Source organism: Bolinopsis microptera, chromosome 13 (genome assembly GCF_026151205.1).
Source record: "Bolinopsis microptera isolate Bmic1 chromosome 13, MBARI_Bmic_1.0, whole genome shotgun sequence".
NCBI lineage: Eukaryota > Metazoa > Ctenophora > Tentaculata > Lobata > Bolinopsidae > Bolinopsis > Bolinopsis microptera.
In genome coordinates this window covers 6,370,540-6,389,565 of record NC_087084.1, presented here as the reverse complement: position 1 = coordinate 6,389,565, position 19,026 = coordinate 6,370,540, and the positions used below count along the sequence as shown (strand labels likewise).

General features: G+C 35.5%; 4 protein-coding genes and 2 long non-coding RNA genes across 9 annotated transcripts in view; 5 read left to right on the top strand and 1 right to left on the bottom strand.

Moving 5' to 3' along the window:
• Positions 1 to 19,026, bottom strand: part of LOC134825247 (dnaJ homolog subfamily C member 27-like) — a 96,711-nt gene that overhangs the window by 19,571 nt on the left and 58,114 nt on the right. The gene's annotated exons all lie outside the window — the stretch shown is intronic.
• LOC134824739 (poly [ADP-ribose] polymerase tankyrase-2-like) lies at positions 264 to 1,405 on the top strand. Its single transcript, XM_063836713.1, has 2 exons — positions 264 to 1,194; positions 1,386 to 1,405. The coding sequence occupies exons 1-2, from the start codon at positions 264 to 266 to the stop codon at positions 1,403 to 1,405; spliced, it is 951 nt and encodes a 316-aa protein (XP_063692783.1).
• LOC134825133 (uncharacterized) lies at positions 1,456 to 5,494 on the top strand. Its single transcript, XR_010161493.1, has 6 exons — positions 1,456 to 3,371; positions 3,982 to 4,041; positions 4,201 to 4,230; positions 4,533 to 4,595; positions 5,200 to 5,306; positions 5,465 to 5,494. It is a non-coding gene; the product is annotated as an uncharacterized LOC134825133 (long non-coding RNA).
• LOC134825042 (uncharacterized) lies at positions 7,294 to 8,247 on the top strand. The gene is made up of 4 exons (XR_010161479.1): positions 7,294 to 7,410; positions 7,621 to 7,752; positions 7,922 to 7,958; positions 8,194 to 8,247. It is a non-coding gene; the product is annotated as an uncharacterized LOC134825042 (long non-coding RNA).
• LOC134824737 (uncharacterized) lies at positions 8,443 to 9,095 on the top strand. Its single transcript, XM_063836712.1, has 2 exons — positions 8,443 to 8,453; positions 8,714 to 9,095. Exons 1-2 carry the CDS (start codon positions 8,443 to 8,445, stop codon positions 9,093 to 9,095), a joined length of 393 nt encoding a protein of 130 aa, XP_063692782.1.
• On the top strand, positions 11,442 to 17,053 carry LOC134825163 (uncharacterized). 2 transcript variants are annotated; one of them, XM_063837313.1, is made up of 15 exons: positions 11,442 to 11,971; positions 12,091 to 12,233; positions 12,352 to 12,443; positions 12,685 to 12,863; positions 12,975 to 13,028; positions 13,127 to 13,834; positions 13,930 to 14,455; positions 14,636 to 14,820; positions 14,925 to 15,051; positions 15,249 to 15,366; positions 15,451 to 15,815; positions 15,906 to 16,095; positions 16,215 to 16,295; positions 16,390 to 16,544; positions 16,633 to 17,053. In XM_063837313.1, exons 4-15 carry the CDS (start codon positions 12,686 to 12,688, stop codon positions 16,961 to 16,963), a joined length of 3,018 nt encoding a protein of 1,005 aa, XP_063693383.1. In that variant the 5' UTR covers positions 11,442 to 11,971; positions 12,091 to 12,233; positions 12,352 to 12,443; position 12,685; the 3' UTR covers positions 16,964 to 17,053. The 2 variants fall into 2 exon arrangements, with proteins under 2 accessions (XP_063693383.1, XP_063693382.1); XM_063837312.1 differs by having other exon boundaries at positions 11,442 to 12,233.

The following is a 19,026-nucleotide window of genomic DNA, read 5'->3' as shown; positions in this document are numbered from 1 at the left end:
CCGAAAGAAAGAAATCTGTGTGAAAACGTTTGGGCTCATTACGTAGCCATTTTTTATTTCAGAGACCTGTAACTTTACAGATGGCATACTGTAACTACTCAATCAAGATTTGAAAATTTTGACTGTTAAAAACTATTTAATAATGTTTGTAAGAGCGGACCCCTCTCTCTCAATTTAAATGCAACTTAATGTCTACCAAACATTCTTGACAAGTTATCTTAGATATAAAAATACTTAATGTATTTTCCTTTCCAGTATCAGACATGACATACATAATCAGTGACCCGATATGGACAACTATACGAGAAAAAGTAAAAGAAAGAAACTTGACAGAATTGTTGAATATTTACAATGTCAACAACTTGGACTACGATGCTAAAGGTGGGCGTTATAAGAGGACAGTACTTCATGTAGCAGCAGAACAAGATGAACAAGAGATTGTATGTTATCTTATACAACACGGTGCTGATGTAGGCACAAAGAGCAATTATGGGTACAGCCCGTTACATGGAGCTGCACGTAATAACAGAGTAGAGTTAGCTAAATTACTCTTACAACACGGTGCTGATGTGAACACTAAGAGCAATAATGGGTACACCCTGTTACATGAAGCTGCACATAATAACAGAGTAGAGGTAGCTAAATTACTCTTACAACACGGTGCTGATGTGAACACTAAGAGCAATAATGGGTACACCCTGTTACATGGAGCTGCACGTTGTAACACTGTAGAGGTAGCTAAATTACTCTTACAACACGGTGCAGATATCAGTACTAAAGATATAGATAATGAGTCAGCTCTTCAGTATATGCAGAAGATCTGGTCCAATAATGACTTACAAGATACATTCCGTGCTCTTCCAAATGGCGTCAAATATTCTAATCCTGGTCTTATCGTCAATGAATTAGAAATTAAGGACGATTTTGATGATGATGTCAAGAGCATCTTAAGTAATATTCTGAAAGAAGCGATCGACAAATTGCCAGATATTATCAATGATCCTAAGCAGAGACTTACGTTTTATAGAGGAGATCTGTATGTGCGCCTCGTTAAAGAAATTTTGAAACGGTCAGGAGAGACGACTCTTCTACATACGATATACATTGCTCTTCAAGCAAAAACTCCATGTAATCAGCTCAAAAGAGAAATTCTCAAGAATGGACTCGGCTACGATATCTTTGAACAGTTTCAGAGTAAAATTAAAGAATTGGCAGATGATGTAGTTGCAGAGAGAGACACAAAGGAACTTAATGTAATTGCGCAACAGATTTACGCAGAATACATGAAGGAGAAAAAGGATACAAAAGGATTTAGTTATCGACTTAAGAAATACTGCAGCAAAACATGGAGAATCACGCAAGCTTTCCTTAAATCCTCATTTCAGCGATTGAAGTTATGTTGTAGAAGAATAGATTGTGGTCTTCCATGTTGTTGCCGAAACGTTAAATGTTCATTTTGCCTGACAAATCCCTCAGAAGTATACCACAGCTGTTCTGCAATAGGAATGATGGGGAGAGTCTTTTGTATCCTAGGAATTGTCTTCTACATTTTAGACTTGTACACTGATTTAGTAGTCGGTATTTCAGATTTCAAAGGATTTTCCCAAAAGCTAGGGATCTTTGAGATTGCTCTGGTATCGTTTACTTTAGGTCATGAGAACTTCAGATCTGCTAACAGTGCTTACACAACGGAGGAAGAGGTTCTGAGAATAACGTTTGGAAGATTCATGTTATCTGCCAAAGAATGGAGCGAATCAAACTTAAACTGGAGCGGAATAGGTTTAAAATGTTCTTTTACAAGCTATCTTGTCCGTTCAAGGTACAGGGAAGTTTTCTGAGTAAGCTAAGAGCGATATTCTACAATCTACTGACATGTTTCCAATTAAGGCCAGTCGTGGATAGGTTGGTAATATTCCTACACGCACCAATAAGCTTGCGTGAGTATTACAGACGTCAAGCAGAACAGAATAGCTTGAAACAGTTTTACCTGATTTTGGAACAATTGCCGGAACTCCTGGTTCAGTTCTATACATTTCAAATAGTGATGAACAACCTTTCCCCAAGAGATATTGAAAAGTTTGCCGGTGAATGTTACCACTATTTCGATTATCAACGTATGAATACAAACAGCACCAACGACACCAACCTATTTTGTGAAAAGCTCCCACTATCTGATACAGGATTAGGAACATATTGTGGCACTGTGTTTCGTATATTCTCAATGGCAATTCCATTTTACAACATTCCCTCGGGAATTGCCTCTTTGGAAGATGGCTTTAGGAAATTGGACCCGCTGACTCCTAAAATGTCCACTATTTTAAAGATCATTTTCCAAGCATCCTATACATTAATGATACCAGCCAGGTTGTTCATGTTTGCAGCATGCTGTGTTTATAAAGGAGTATGTCTTTGGGTTCATCATCTTCAGAGTGATCATGGAACTCTTGGTAAACCTTTATGGCCTCAAAGCGAACTTCACAGGACTTTCCCTTAAAAGTGTTTCAATCTTATGGCGAATGGTCTTGTTTAGTATCAGAGATGTGTTTCTAATATCGATAAGAAACCCTGACGCTTACCTCTCAAAACCCTCAGACGTTTCTTACAAGTCATTGAGAAAGAGGAAAAATCTAGCTGTCCGTGCAATCCCATTTATCTGCGAGGGTTTGGTCGCAGCTTTGATCATTGAACAAAAATATCCGTGCGGTAAGCATTTCAACTATTTCAAATATTTGGGATGGTTTTGTATAATTCCTCTAATGCTCTCGGTATCAGCAATGGTCATGGTTTCAGACCTTTTCCATCCATTTGAAGGAAGATCTTCGTCACTAAGAAAGAAAACAAAGAAGCTCCTTCTCGCTGGTTTTATCAGTATTATGTTCATGGGAGTTGTTGTATGGACCTTCATTGTTAGTCAGAAAAGAGGGTCAGTGGAACTTCTGGTCATGGGTCTGGTAATTTTTCTTCATATCGTCCTTGTTGCTGGACTCTGTCTGTTTGTCAAGATGTCCAACAAAAGTAAAGAAAGTAAAGAAAGTAAAGAAACTCCGTACACACCTGTAGCTACGTCAACCGCATCAGTCGACCACCATCAGTCGACCACACCAGTCTGATGAATTACCCTTTTGTCTATTTAATTCATCCTCGGCTTACCAGAGCCATAAAAACTGTGTATTTTAAAGTATTTGCTGAGTAAATATCAATTCATAGACTATATCAGTCTTCTCAAAGCAATAACAATGAAAGTGAAGCAGAAATCATTTCATCAGCAAAATATCCCTCTGTCATTCCAGAATCATCTTAAAGCTTTATTGAGCTGGATTTACGACACAGTTAACTGGTGGACTTCTTAAATTAACCTCGCAACAGCACATGTAAGTAAAATATATAATAAATATATGATTACATCATTCTCCTTCTTAGACTATTAAATTAAAATACAGTGAAACCTCTATAGTCTATATAGTTATACCGGGCCTGTCGGGGGAAAGAATAGTGCACGGTATAGAAAAACCCGGTATATATGGCATATGCTTCGAAAACAATCTGTCAAGTGTCTCATGTATCCAATTAGGGCCTTGTATAGTTGTATGTACGCATATTGTGTTGTATTGTGATGGACTACAGAATAGGTACTATAATCGCCACCAAATACGATATGACTTATGATAAATAAGAACTTAAATTTCGGGTGTAAAGAAGAAGCTCAGTATATCGAAGTAGCCGGTATACTGGTATAGAGATTAGAGAGTAGAGACTGCGAGTCCCGGTATAGAGAGTAGAGAGTAGAGACTGCGAGTCCCGGTACAGAGAGGTTTGACTGTGGTGAATAAGTCCACTTTTGGGGTTTGTTTACAAAAATCCTTTATAATTTACTTTGTGATTTTTGACTTCTTTGTCGCTGATTGTTACTAATAAGAGTCTTTTACATTAGCTTTTTGGTCCAATCAAAATAACGCTCACATGGTTTTTCATAAATTTCAGAACTAAACTGCAATCCGGGGTGTCTCCAATCTTTCCAACTGATGTTACGCTGATATCCAGGTTTGTTGGTAACAGTTTTCAAACAACTTATATTTTCAATTTAATTGGAAACAATGTGTTTATCAGTCAGCCTTTTCGCTGCATGATTTAAAAATTATCATAAATTTTAGCTATTTGATCCAATAAAAATAAAGCTCATACGGTTTTTGTACATTTCAGATCAAAACCAGGGTGTACACTTTTATTCGGGTTTGTGAGTAGTTTTAAAAAAAGGAAGTAAAATTTCGTATTTAAAGAGAGACAAACTGTTTTTAATTATCAACGTGGCCGTAGAGCGGTTTAAATACAAATTAATAATTCAAGCGCAAAACGCACAGTTTTGACTTTTGCTAGTACCGTACTGTAATTAAGTTTTTCAAAATTGTCCCACCTTCAAACGAAGATTTGGCGCCCCCCTAAAATGGCGCCCCCCCCCCCCCCCCCCGCACAGCGGGGTCGGCGGGGCCCTTCGTTACGCCACTGCAACTACCTAGATTTTTCTTTATTTCCAGATGAATCTACATGGTATAGCAAAGTGTATCATATATCCAACATTTTACTGCTCTATTATAAAGGTACAGTTTTTATTCGTCGTTCTCTAGTCCAAGTGTAGTAACAAGAATTTCGCCGTGGTTAAACCACGCACGATCAATTTTCCCTACGATGTACTTGTATCATTAATTCTTTTGAGTGAAAGGTGTGACTGGAAAAATTGCACCATATTTACATACTACGTTGTTCATAAATGAGTGGGATTCGTGCATGGTAAAAATTGACAATTTATTTGACCAATGCAGCGCCGCGCATCAAAATAAATGAATCCAGAAAATTGCGGAAAATAACTTTGCGAAGGAGGAATTTCACTGTAATTAATTAACACATGGCTAGCGTCGCGCGCAGCATAACAGACGCTTCCTATACACTTAATTATAGGGGAGTGGTATATATTGCGAAGGAGCAGACTTTTGTCATCATCGCAGGTCCATCGGGCCACCTCATATATCCAAACCCGATTACTTATTCCCTACGATCTTTTTGCCTTCGGCAAGAGTAGGGAAAAAAATTACATTGTTATAAAGTTATAATTCACAAGTTTTTTTGTAAAACTCTTTACTATTTCAAATTTCAGATGTGAAATAGTGAAGAAATAACGCTCACATGGTTTTTCATAAATTTCAGAACTAAACTGCAAACCGGGGTGTCTCAAATCTTTCCAACTGATGTCCGCTCGCTTACACTAGTACTACCTTCGTCTTTTAACCCTCTAACTCTACACTGATATCCAGGTTTGTTGGTAACAGTTTTCAAACGACTTATATTTTGAATTTAATTGGAAACAATGTGTTTATCAGTCAGCCTTTTCGCTGCATGATTTAAAAATTATCATAAATTTTAGCTATTTGATCTAATAAAATAACGCTCACACGGTTTTTGTACATTTCAGATCAAAACCAGGGTGTACACTTTTATTCGGGTTTGTGAGTAGTTTTTTAAAACAGGTAAAAACAGAGACAAACTGTTTATGATTATCAACGTGACCGTAGAGTGGTTTAAATACAAATTAATAATTCAAATGTTTTTAATCCAATCAAAATAACGCGAATAAAATGGGCTTAACGAATTAAACACATGATGGGCTAAAATTGGAAAAAAATAACAAAATAGGATGTATTTGCAAACTATGTCAACTACTTTTCTTTATTTCCAGATGAATCTACGACCTAAGTGGTATAGCAAAGTGTATCCTAAATCCAACATTTTATTGCTCTATTATAAAGGTACAGTTTTTATTCGTCGTTCTCTAGTCCAAGTGTAATAAAAATTACATTGTTATAAAGTTATAATTCACAAGTTGCAAATTTTTCTCGTAAACCTCTTTACTATTTCACAGTTTCCGATCGATTTTCCTTTATCTAAACAAAGCGGATGGGGAATGCAGTAGTAAGAGATATTTACCCCCTGTAGCACACATTTTGAAAATTTCACGGATTTTCGACACTTGTAAAAATTTCATGGATTTTCGACACTTGTAAAAATTTCATGGATTTTCGACACTTGTAAAAATTTCACGGATTTTCGACATTTGTAAAAATTTCACGGATTTTCGACACTTGTAAAAATTTAAGCTTTTAGGGGTTATTCGGCAATCCTTTTTGCAATGACACTTTGTGTACTTGACTCCCAGTTTTGAGATTCATGCAAATTGAGCATGTTGAAAAGGTGTAGGATAAAATGGCGGTCAAAATGGCCGTAACGATTATTTGATAGATCCTAAAATGACTCGTCAAGATCCAGTTAACTTTTGCGGTCAAAATGGTCGTAACGATTATTTGATAGATCCTAAAATGACTCGTCCAGATCCAGTTAATTTTTGCGGTAAAAATGGCCGTAACGATTATTTGATAGATCTTAAAATGACTCGTCCAGATCCAGTTAATTTTTGCGGTAAAAATGGCCGTAACGATTATTTGATAGATCTTAAAATGACTCGTCCAGATCCAGTTAATTTTTGCGGTAAAAATGGCCGTAACGATTATTTGATAGATCTTAAAATGACTCGTCCAGATCCAGTTAATTTTGAAATAAATCATGGCTGAAATTTACAATGAAACTTTGTGGAACAGGACTGGCTCCAGATGTTTAACTTTGTCAAGATATTCCATTGTTTAGTCCAAAACCTTCGAGATAAAAGTGGTCAGAAAGCTATGTTTTATTTTTCTTACTTAACGTTACAATTCGTTTTTATTTCCGAGGGTTTAGAGCGAGGTGTCAATTCACCTGCCGTTCTATTCACACGATGGCTCGATCTTTTTTTTCTGTGCTATTTTTTTTGTTACTTTAACGTAGGATTTGGAGCGAGGTGTCAGTACACCTGCCGTTGTAAAAATTCCTTGAGCGCGGTAAGTGTTACTTTAATCAAATCCAACCTTTGTTCCAACAGATTATATTAAGAAGAGACGCTCACAATTAATTCATTTTTTGTTCATCTCCCACCTACCGATGCATACCAACACCCTGAGCTAGTATTAATTGTTTTAAGCTTTTTATACGTAAAAAATTCGAGCATTTTTAACACTAGCATTTTCCGATACTTGTAAAAATTTCAAGAATCTATAATAGAGAAAACAGTCAGCCCTAACTAATATTGAGTTATTTTCATGTTTCTTATATTGATTTAATGTTTCCTTAGATGACCTGGTTATTAATGTTTTAAACTATCTGCTTTTTATTAATTTTTTCACATTAAAATCTTACTCAGCTATGATTGTTGAAGGTATACTGACCTTCATTGGGAGTTCATGTAAAGGAAGGGTAAAGATCGTCGTAAAAACAAAAGATAAGGAGACGGACTATCTTGTCTGGTCCTCGATCGTCCCCGATGAGTTGAAGGTTTGTAGTTTGCCATACAAAAGGATCAAATTTTAACGGTTTTTAAAAAATATTTCAGTTCAAAACAGTTATAGTGTAAAGTAGGAGATTGAAAATCTGACATCTGCTCGTAAAATTACTATTAATGACAAATTCACCATATGAAATTTTTGTGACACAAATTTTCAATTTGCAATTTATTTTTGTGTAATAGAAAATAATATCAAACAGATAAATAGTAAGATAAATATAAAGACTCTCGAGAAGACTGTAAACGGCAAATCTTACACGAATGTTGTTGGGTTGAGCGTCATTACACCAACAGTACAACAGTCAACCCCAGCTGCAAAACACCGTAAAAGAGTGAGTCTATTTTAAAGAAATCAATATATTTCTACAGTTTATACTTTTGAACATATAATTTGTGCATGCACCACCGTGTAAATTCAAAAATCTTCACATGTCATTGCTGTATTACACAGTGATTTTAATTTGTTAAGTTACATCGTATGTCAATTTGAAAATTTTCCAGATAGCTAAACGACCTACCGTCACTACAAGAGACCCAGGTAAAAACAAAACCCCTCCATTTTAGATTTGGAAGACCTTCTTAGAAATGATACATATTTAGTTTTTATTAAAATTTCAAAACATTGTAATCGAATGCTATACAAATAGAAATTTGATCAGTGTATAAAATTATACCTACGAGCTAGCTCACTCTATAGTTTAATGTTTAAGAATAATTAGAAATGATTTAAATTTTGGAATTGGTTCATCTAATATGAAAAATTTTCATTTCAGATGCAGATGAGGACACAGGACCAACCACCAGCGCAGCCAGTCCCAAAAAAGTGAGATTATTTTCCTAGAATCTAAGATATGTATTTCTAACTTTAAATCTACAAGTTTTGATAAGCATACATCACCATGTAAATTCAAATGAATATTCCATTGATCTGTTAGTCACTGAGGATCAAAGCCCTATTCATTCCTGTGATTATCAAAGATCCTGGTCAATAAGTCTTATCAAACACAACTCAATCGTTTGGAATGAATATTCCGTTGAGGATAAAACAACGATATTATTGTTAATAACACATTCAATTTGTAGGTGAAATCTAGGGGGAAGCAGCTCCCCCCACCTGCAGACTTCATAGATTGGGCAGCCTTATTAGATGTAAGTAATTTAAAATCCTAACAGCTCTGTTTAGTAATATTAGCTGATTAATGAGATAGAGTTATTTAAAAAAAAATTAAATATATATATATATCCATAGACACAGTGTTTCGTCCTATTAGGACTGATCAATATTAACCGCAGGAAACAAGCTAGACCTGCCCCTGCCGGACCTGCCGGACCTGCCGGACCTGCCCCTGCTGGACCTGCCACCGGACCTGCCCCTGCCGGACCTGCCCCTGCCAGACCTGCCACTGCCGGACCTGCCGGACCTGTCCCGGACCTGACCCTGTCGGACCTGCCCCTGCCAGACCTGCCACTGCCGGACCTGCCGGACCTGCCGGACCTGCCCCTGCCGGACCTGCCCCCTGCCGGACCTGCCCCTGCCAGACCTGCCACTGCCGGACCTGCCGGACCTGTCCCGGACCTGACCCTGTCGAACCTGCCCCTGCCAGACCTGCCACTGCTGGACCTGCCGGACCTGCCGGACCTGCCCCTGCCGGACCTGCCCCCTGCCGGACTATAATATAAAAGTTTAAATTACTATTATTATTATTTATTTACTTATACTTTATCAAATTCTTGTTTTACTTATCTAATATTCAATGAAACAAGAAATTTCAATGAAACAAGAAATTCTACTTCAAGCTGCTAATGATAATAATTAAGTGATAAAGATATTTATGCTATAATTCAAATAATTAACTATCGTGATACCAATTCTATAATGTTTCTTTCCCCTTCTAGTTACAACATGGGTTAATGTACTTGAAATAAAAATAATACATTTATAAAGTATATTTAATACAGATATAAAAATAAGAATCTGAAAGTTATGAGAAAGCTCTGCTAAATCACTGGTAGCTTGACTATCACGCTGTGCAGTATGAGTCGAATTATATTTTAATACAGATATAAAAATAAGAATCTGAAAGTTATGAGAAAGCTCTGCTAAATCACTGGTAGCTTGACTATCACGCTGTGCAGTATGAGTCGAATTATATTTTAATAAAGATATAAAAATAAAGAATCTGAAAGTTACGAGAAAGCTCTGCTAAATCACTGGTAGTCTGACTATCACGCTGTGTAGTATGAGTCGAATTATATTTTAATAAAGATATAAAAATAAAGAATCTGAAAGATATTCGAAAGCTCTGCTAAATCACTGGTAGTCTGACTATCACGCTGTGCAGTATGAGTCCAATTATATTATATTTTAATAAAGATATAAAAATAAAGAATCTGAAAGATATTCGAAAGCTCTGCTAAATCACTGGTAGTCTGACTATCACACTGTGCAGTATGAGTCGAATTATATTTTAATAAAGATATAAAAATAAAGAATCTGAAAGTTACGAGAAAGCTCTGCTAAATCACTGATAGCTTGACTATCACGCTGTGCGGTATGAGTCGAATTATATTTTAATAAAGATATAAAAATAAAGAATCTGAAAGATATTCGAAAGCTCTGCTAAATCACTGGTAGTCTGACTATCACGCTGTGCAGTATGAGTCGAATTATATTTTAATAAAGATATAAAAATAAAGAATCTGAAAGATATTCGAAAGCTCTGCTAAATCACTGGTAGTCTGACTATCACGCTGTGCAGTATGAGTCCAATTATATTATATTTTAATAAAGATATAAAAATAAAGAATCTGAAAGTTACGAGAAAGCTCTGCTAAATCACTGATAGCTTGACTATCACGCTGTGCGGTATGAGTCGAATTATATTTAATACAGATATAAAAATAAGAATCTGAAAGTTACGAGAAAGCTCTGCTAAATCACTGATAGCTTGACTATCACGCTGTGCAGTATGAGTCGAATTATATTTAATAAAGATATAAAAATAAGAATCTGAAAGTTATGAGAAAGCTCTGCTAAATCACTGGTAGCTTGCCTATCACGCTGTGCTGTATGAGTCGAATTATTTTTAATAAAGATATGAAAAATAAGAATCTGAAAGTTATGAGAAAGCTCTGCTAAAACACTGGTAGCTTGACTATCACGCTGTGCGGTATGAGTCGAATTATATTTAATAAAGATATAAAAATAAGAATCTGAAAGTTACGAGAAAGCTCTGCTAAAACACTGGTAGCTTGCCTATCACGCTGTGCGGTATGAGTCGAATTATATTTAATACAGATATAAAAATAAGAATCTGAAAGATAATAAAGATAATAATACATTTATAATAAATGTAAACTGTATACAAATTAATGTGAGAAATACTATTAAAAGTAGAAAGTGAAGAATGAAAAATTATAAAGATATGAATAAAATGAAGAATGATACGAAGCTATGAAGAGCAAACAGTCAATCATCATCTTATTGCAATTTACAAGCAGACGGTCCCATCCGCTCTATCGAGTTTGTGTTTCCAATGCCCCCAATGGATGTGGACCGGATTGTAGTTTAAGGCTACAAATCTGACTATCTCATGATACGGCTGGGCATTGTTTGTGTGAGATAATGGTAAGATCGCTTGTAAGCAAAGGGTTCCAGCAAGGCGGGGATTCCCGCTAAATATAACAAAATAAGAGAGTATTCTCTCTAATTCCAAAAATTGAAAAATGACTGTTTGCAATTCATACTGCTTCAATGTTATTATCATCACTGATAATTATAATAATGAAACCACTAGTACTGAAAGATAAAAGGATTAAATTAGGTGGGAATTCCCACTATATTTAATGTAATAGGAGAGCACTCTCTTCGTTTACTTTTTTTCTCTAGTTATACTACTGTTTGAATTTACTTGTTATTCTATTTTAATTTTAAATATTATCTTATTACACATTTTGCTACTATCTTTTCTTGCTATCTATTTTTAAATGGTTAACCATACTTTTTTCTTTTTTTATTTTTGGGGAAAATTTGCCTTCCTCAGCTGGTCGTTACTTTATTTTTCTAATATTCTTATCATTTTAAAACTTTGATCAGCTGCAGGGGGTGAATTTGCGTCAAGGTTCTGTAATATGAACCAGTTTTCACAGAAAAAAGACCGCCCGTAGGTGGTGAATAGCCACATCCTTCACGAGGTGACCCCGTTCTCTGCATTTTATTTTACTCTACTTTTTGACTTATATTTTTATTTTCCAATGCAGAGGTTACTAAATACGGCGGATCGGTTATAAAATACTTAGTACTATATAAAGGCTTAAAAACAGACCTCTTATCACAAAACTATTAGCATGAGCGAACTGACTTTTAATGTAACACGAGCCTTGAATGACTCTGTCATTGAATTTAAGGTTAGAGCCCCTGAAACACAGTTCAACGGAACCCCCGAAGAAGGGTTGGAGGTGCTCTTGGGGGGTGTTGACACGATAATAGAGCACTCCATACAACGACGGAACTGTTTCAAGTTCCATGTCACTTTGGACGGAGTATTTCAGGTATTTGATTTGCTACTAACAATCTGTTAAAATAGTGATAAGGAAACTTTCAAATCAAAAAGAAGTGGTTTAACAAGAAAAAATATAGATAAATAGAAGTTGATATATTTCATTTACAGAAACATATAAACGGTGAAGAGCAGACATTTGGTTTCAAGACACGAACAACTGTGTGCCTGAGATCATCAAATAAGGATGAGATGATCAATGAAGTTCGAAATAAACTCTTGAACTCATACGAGTCTTTTCAAGGAATGGGTTGGTAAAGTTTTCTAATTTTTATTTCATTAACCTCCAACTACCTTGACCCTAATTAAACCAAGTTGAGTTACGTTAAAATTGCAGATACAAAGATTACTACAATTAATCTCAACAGGTAGCGGTTGGATATGGAGACGATGGCCAATGGTTACAGTGCTGGTCATAAAGTACAACCCTGTATCAGGATGATTGATTGAGTGATTGATTAAAGGTCTATATAGGGATCACTATAATGTTGAAAATTGTTGTTTTATATCTTACTAATTTCAATTAACTTTAAGAACTTTCAATAGTTTAAAACCACAAATCAATAACAAGAGTGATTGAAATTTAAAATGGAGATAGAAGACATATTGCGTTTTAGTTTGAATTATGACGTGATTTAAGAACGTAATTAACCATGTTATATATAACACTCTATATAACATTATATAAACTCTCTTAAATTCTAGAATGTCGACTTACTTGCCAACTCCCAAACTGTTGAAAAAGAGAAGATGTCTGTTGAACATACGGAATAAAGATGACCAATCATTCCTTTATTGTATTGTGGCTGCTTTGAAAAGACCTGATAGAAACCCAACACGACCTGGATTCTATAAGCGTTATGTCAAGAAACTGATCACGACAGGTATATATCAATTATTAACAATCATAACATATGCAACCATCACGTGACCGTAATAATCTAGTGAATATCTAGAGCTTAGTGAAGAATAGAAAATGATACTTGTACCCACAGGAATCAACGCACCAAAACGGTTGGAGGACATCCCCCTGTTTGAGAAACAAACCTGTAAGTCCCTTTATCCATATAATAAAGCAACTTTCCTAATTACACATTCATAATATTTTTAAATTTATCTTTATTCTTATATCAACTACGATTTTCAGGTATATCCGTCAATGTTTTTGGTTACAGTGAGAGTGAGCCAAGAACACACATTTTCCCTATTTACACGACGAACTTCAAGTTTAAGAGGATAGTACATCTGATCAGTTTGACAGAAAGAAATAAAACACATTATGTTCTGATCAAATCCCTATCAACATTTTTGAGATTGGTCACGAAATACGAGAAAAGAATGTTGACATGTGAAAGATGTTTTAGAAGGTTCACATCCAAACTTTTTTTTGAAAAGCATGCAACGTTCTGTGAGACAGGAGAACCCTCTGTCTTCATGCCTGAAGACCCTGTATTGAAATTCAAAAACTTTCAATACAAATTTCCCTGTCCTGTGGTCATGTATGCCGATTTTGAGGCCTATCAGATCAGCATGAACGAGAGCACCGGTTCAAAAAGCTCAAACATCGCTGAACAGAAACCAACAGGGTTCGCATACATGATTGTGTCACCTCATGATGTTCTTTGTAGACCATTGAAGTTATATAGAGGTGAAGACGCAGCCGCAAAGTTTGTAGACTGTTTGATAAATGAGTGTTACGACATAGAGGATATACTCAACGAGGTGAAACCGATGGAGTTCACAGACGATAACATGGTGCAATTTCAAACAGCAACCAACTGCTCAATCTGTAAACAAAGCTTAATTTGGAGCGATTTGAACAATCCTGTTGTTCGCGATCACTGTCATATTTCAGGTTGATAAGTTAACTTATACTATTGATTAATACAAACGTTTACAATTGAAATATAAATCTAAAATTGATTATCACTAATGTGACATCTTATTCAGGTTCATTTCGTGGTGCCGCTCATTCTCAATGTAATTTGAAGGCTTGTCAACAAAAGAGGTTGTTTGTCTACTTTCACAATGGGAAGGGTTACGACAATCATTTCATTCTAACAGCTTTAGCTGATGACAAGAGAACGGGTACCATAGAGGTTATTGCCAATACTGCTGAGAAATATACCCAGATTAAGACCCAAAGATTCATAGTCCATGATTCAATGAGTCACCTCGTTGGCAGTCTAGATAATCTCTGCAAAAGCTTGCGACAGAGGGGCTTGGATGGGTTTAATCTAATGCGAAACGAATTCCCCCTCGATGATCAATTTCGATGTGTGTTGCAAAAGTTAATCTACCCCTACGACTATATAGACGGGTTTGACAGATTCGAGGAGCCAATTCCCGGTAAACCAGCGTTTTTCAACAAACTCACCGATGAAGATTTGTCTGACGAAGATTATGACACACTCTTAAGAATTTGCAAAATCTTCAATATAACTACTTTAGGGGAACTTCACGATTTGTACTTGAGGTGAAACATTAATTACATTTTAATGCTCTTATTTTGATAGCCTATCATGTAACCCTTTTGCGATTATACTCAAGAAATCGCATGAGTTTGATATGTAACCTTGAATTCCCTCCTTCTAGAATTTTGATAAGCTTACGAGTTGAATGATATTTTCCTGCCTAATCTAAATTCATGCTTCAGAGTGGATGTTTTGATACTAGCATGTGTCTTTGAGGACTACAGACGGTTGGGTCTTGAAATGTTTGCTATAGATCCAGCGTATTACATAAGTTCACCAAGCTACTCGTTTGACGCTATGTTGCATCTAACGAATGTTGAGTTAGAATTGTTGACAGATGTGAACATGTATGAATTCTTTGAAAAAGGTTAGTTTCCTAATGTAGGGAGTAGATTATTTCTTCATGTTTTTCATTAATAAAAATACAGAAACCTTTTGAACTCACTTGAATATTGATTAAGGATTTTTCAGGAATGAGAGGAGGTTGCAGCACAGTTTTCAAACGTCTAGCCACAGCTAACAACAGAGGTCTACAAAGATATAACGATCAAATGCCTCAGTCATCGATTTTCTACACAGATTGTAATAACCTGTACGGGTAAGTTTTAAAATAAATTAACTGGCAAGTGTAACTCAATTAAGTGTAAATCATATTAACTACATTCTGTTTAGCCTTATCTGGTCTCTGTTACAAGGTTTGTAAACTGGATCGGGTAGATAAGGATGGTTAGTTTAGGTCTGCACCATGCTTTCAACCATGCACCATGCTTTCAATATCATTATTTTCCTCTGCAGGTATTGCATGCAAATGAAGCTGCCCCACAAAGATTTTAAATGGTTGACTGAGCAAGAGATATCCTCTCTGGATGTCACAAAGATCGACGTTAATGGTGATACAGGGATGATTTTGGAGGTTAGCTAAGAGTTTACTTAATTATTTCAAGACTATATAGTGTAATGTTTCTGACTTCATTACATTTATTCTAAATTTTTACAGGTTGACTTAGAATACCCTGACTCACTTCATTCGAGTCACAGAGATTATCCCTTGGCTCCGGAGAGGTTATCTATAACAAAGGATATGCTGAGTGAGGAGACGAGGCAGTTTTTTGATGATTTCAACATATCATATTCAACCCAGACCAGACTCACGCAAACTGTCTTACCTAAAACGAATTATGTCACACATGTCAAGAACTTGCTGTTTTACACACAGCAAGGACTTGTTCTCAAAAAGATACATCGAGCTGTGACATTTTACCAATCTTCTTGGATGGCTGAATATATAAAAACAAATACTATGAAGAGGATTGAAGCCCAAAACAAGTTTGAGAAGGACTTCTTTAAACTTCTGATAAACAGGTGATTATTGACAGAATCAAACAGGTTATTTTTACTAATTTCAGAAAAACGCGAATCTTTAAAATTTTGTTGCTAAATCGATAATTTCAGTGTCTTTGGCAAGACCTGTGAGAACGTTAGAAAATATCGAAAGTTTGACTTGGCAACAACTGAAAAGCAAGTCAAACGCCTCTCTCAAAGAGTTGAACTGAAGTCTGCTGTCGTTGTATCCAAAAATCTCGTCATTTTTGAGTCAAACAACCTTGAGATAACGTTAAACAAACCTCTTTATGCAGGCATGGTAAGGTTGTTCAAACTGTATTTTAACTGTGATCGCTCTCTCAATTATACGTAATTTACTCATGTTTTCCAAAACAAATTTATAGACAAGCTCATTTGTAACTCTGCTCATTTTTCCAGGTGATTTTGGAACTTGCAAAACTCCACATGTATCAATTTCATTATAAAGTTATGCGACCTCTGTTTCCAGGGAAAATTGAGGTTAGTTCTACTCAAATTCTAGCTTAACAGAACAACAACAGACCATTATTCTAGATGTTCTTATTTTTCTCTATTTAAAATTAACAAATTTCAGTTGTGCTACAGTGACACGGACAGTTTTCTATACCACATACAAGAAGGCGATTTGACTGAAAAATTTTCGAGAATATCCTCAACTTTCATGGACTTCTCAAACTACCCTGTGAATCATTGTCTCTATTCCATTCAGAATAAACTCACCCCGGGCAGGTATTATCAGTCACTAAATCAAATTAAAAATCAATGTATGATAAATTAGGGTTGAAGGCAGCCGAATTTAACTCTTTCACATTTTCAGATTCAAGGACGAAATGGCAGGTTGCGAAACCCATCAGTTTGCTGGGTGTAGAGCCAAATGCTACTCTATAGTTACAGATGAAGAACAGAAAATGGGAGCCGCGGGAGTGAAGAGAAATATGCAAAAGAGACTGAAGCATGTCGATTTTGTAGAAACAATCGCACATTCCACGTTTAAGAACATTACTCAGAACACCCTAGTATCAAAAAATCATAGAATTTTTATGAGACAATCAGAGAGAATAGCTCTAAGTTTTGTAGATATTAAGAGGGTTGTTTTAGGTAATGGAATTGACACAATTCCATACGGGTATAATGGATATGTTGATTGACTTTTTATTTGTTTGTATCTTATTTATGTTTAGGTTATACAAAATAAAAGTCGCATATTATTCGTTTATAAAATTAAAACGTAAATGATAATAACTAAATCTAAAACAATCAACTAAATCTAAAATATCCAACTAAATCTAAAAACACCCAAGAAAATTAAGATTCAATAAAATTTTTTATAGCAATACATTTTGCCTTGGCACAATATCTGGCATTGTGTGACCTAAAACAGTTTGCATCTGGCAACACATCTGGCATCTGAAATCCTAATTCCTGTACATTTGTAACTATAGTTGTTGGTAGAATGTTTTGAATAAATTTCAAGGTAAGATCGTTGTAGGTATACACATGATATTCTTGAAATCTCCAAAATATTTCGTTCATCTTCTCGTAGGGAAACCAGCCATCATGATAGGACAGGTTGTTGAGGTTCTTGGTGGCATACCGTATGGTTCTTTTATCAACATCATTTAGATCTCGATTCATAGGGGGTTTCACAAGGTAGTGGTTGAATTCATTGTTGATAAACATACAGCAGATTTCTTTGACGATAAAACCGCTCGGTAAAGTATATCCGTCTGTAGTGATGTAGACATTCATGATTTGAAACGTTCTGTAATTCGCAAAACAAGAAATGAAGTGAGAACATTTCACCTCCCTCTTTATAGCTTTGCTTTCTTTACTTTAACCATAGCCTCAGAAATGCAACTGTCGTTTAAACTGTTGATGTATCTCCCAAAGTACAATGCTTGAGGAGAGCTTGTTAATAGAAAAGTTTTTCCAAGATTACAGTAAATGACAGCATCTTTTTTAGGGTCGGAACTATGAGGCAAGCTTGGCGCAAAAATTTTGTACAATGTTGGCAAGGAACCTAAAACTTCGCCTCTGGCTTTTTCAAAATGGTTCTGAACTCTATCCAATAGTGATAGCTGATGGTGTTGGTGGAGAATATCATTTTTCATTCCATCTTGACAACCAGGACAATCTGCTAATGTCCATGAAACGCATTTTCTTATCACATTTTCGGTGAGGAAGCCAACCCAGTCAACATTATCGTAAAATGTCATTTCAAACGAATTCAAGAATGTTTTAATGGAAATGAACTCATTTATAGAGGTTAAACTTTTCAACAAAATTTTTCACGCTTGGGTTAATATTTCGGTCAAAATACTTGTAAACACAGAAATAAAACTCTGCAAGATTCTCAGGATGATGTCTTAACCAAATACACATTAAACGTATGGTATTTTCATCGTGAAGGCACAGCTTGGTCTTGATTAATTCTACAAACCGAACAAACAACCATGTTGACGGATATTACCGTCTTAGTTAGTAGCTTTTATGGATATCTACTAGAGAAAGTTTAGTGTAATTTTTTTATCGTACTACACTCTATGATCTAGGACATCAACAGTTAAGGACTGACTCATATGTCTCATTAAGTCTTAAGCCTCCCTCAATGTAGAAAAAAAGTTAGACATCAGTGCTAATAGATCTAGGAACTTTAGAAAATTTCACTCCATCAGAAGCTTGAAGGATTTTTACCCATGATTTTATAGCCTCCTCTTTTAGATTCAAAGGAATACCTATAGCTAGCACTATCAAAACAATATACCAATAGTTTATATTATTGTATTGTGCAATTTGGGCAGAACAATTTGTAGTACATTCTTCAATCTCATCTATAATAGGTGACAGGAAAAGCAGGCTGTTGTAGTTCAATTTGGAAGTGTCTCCAACTGATTTTGTTAAATTCATAGACTTTCCATCAATTTCAAATCCAATCCAGGAAAATGTGAATGTTGATTGATTTATTGCCGCCTCAAAAACAGTCAAGTTTTCTCCCTGGTTCAAATATAGATTTACGATTTTCTGTGACCTAAACAAATGAGCACTTTGATTTACACCCTCAAAGTAAAAATAATCTTGCTGGCCGTTTAAGTTAACAGGAAACTTGAATACAAAAGTAAGGGTTGAGATGAAATGGAAAACTACTTGGAGATTCATTTTTCCTGGTTTTCAATATAGTTTGTGACACATGCTTTATATAGCCTAATTAGAA

What these genes read in the sequence shown, in the direction of transcription:
- LOC134824739 (XM_063836713.1), top strand. Translation starts at nt 264, where the DNA reads ATGACATACATAATCAGTGACCCGATATGGACAACTATACGAGAAAAA. An exon ending in TATCTTTGAACAGTTTCAGA is followed by an intron (nt 1,195 to 1,385) that starts GTAAAATTAAAG and finishes TCCTCATTTCAG; the next exon opens with CGATTGAAGTTATGTTGTAG.
- LOC134825163 (XM_063837313.1), top strand. Translation starts at nt 12,686, where the DNA reads ATGTCGACTTACTTGCCAACTCCCAAACTGTTGAAAAAGAGAAGATGT. An exon ending in CAAGAAACTGATCACGACAG is followed by an intron (nt 12,864 to 12,974) that starts GTATATATCAAT and finishes TTGTACCCACAG; the next exon opens with GAATCAACGCACCAAAACGG. An exon ending in GTATGAATTCTTTGAAAAAG is followed by an intron (nt 14,821 to 14,924) that starts GTTAGTTTCCTA and finishes AGGATTTTTCAG; the next exon opens with GAATGAGAGGAGGTTGCAGC.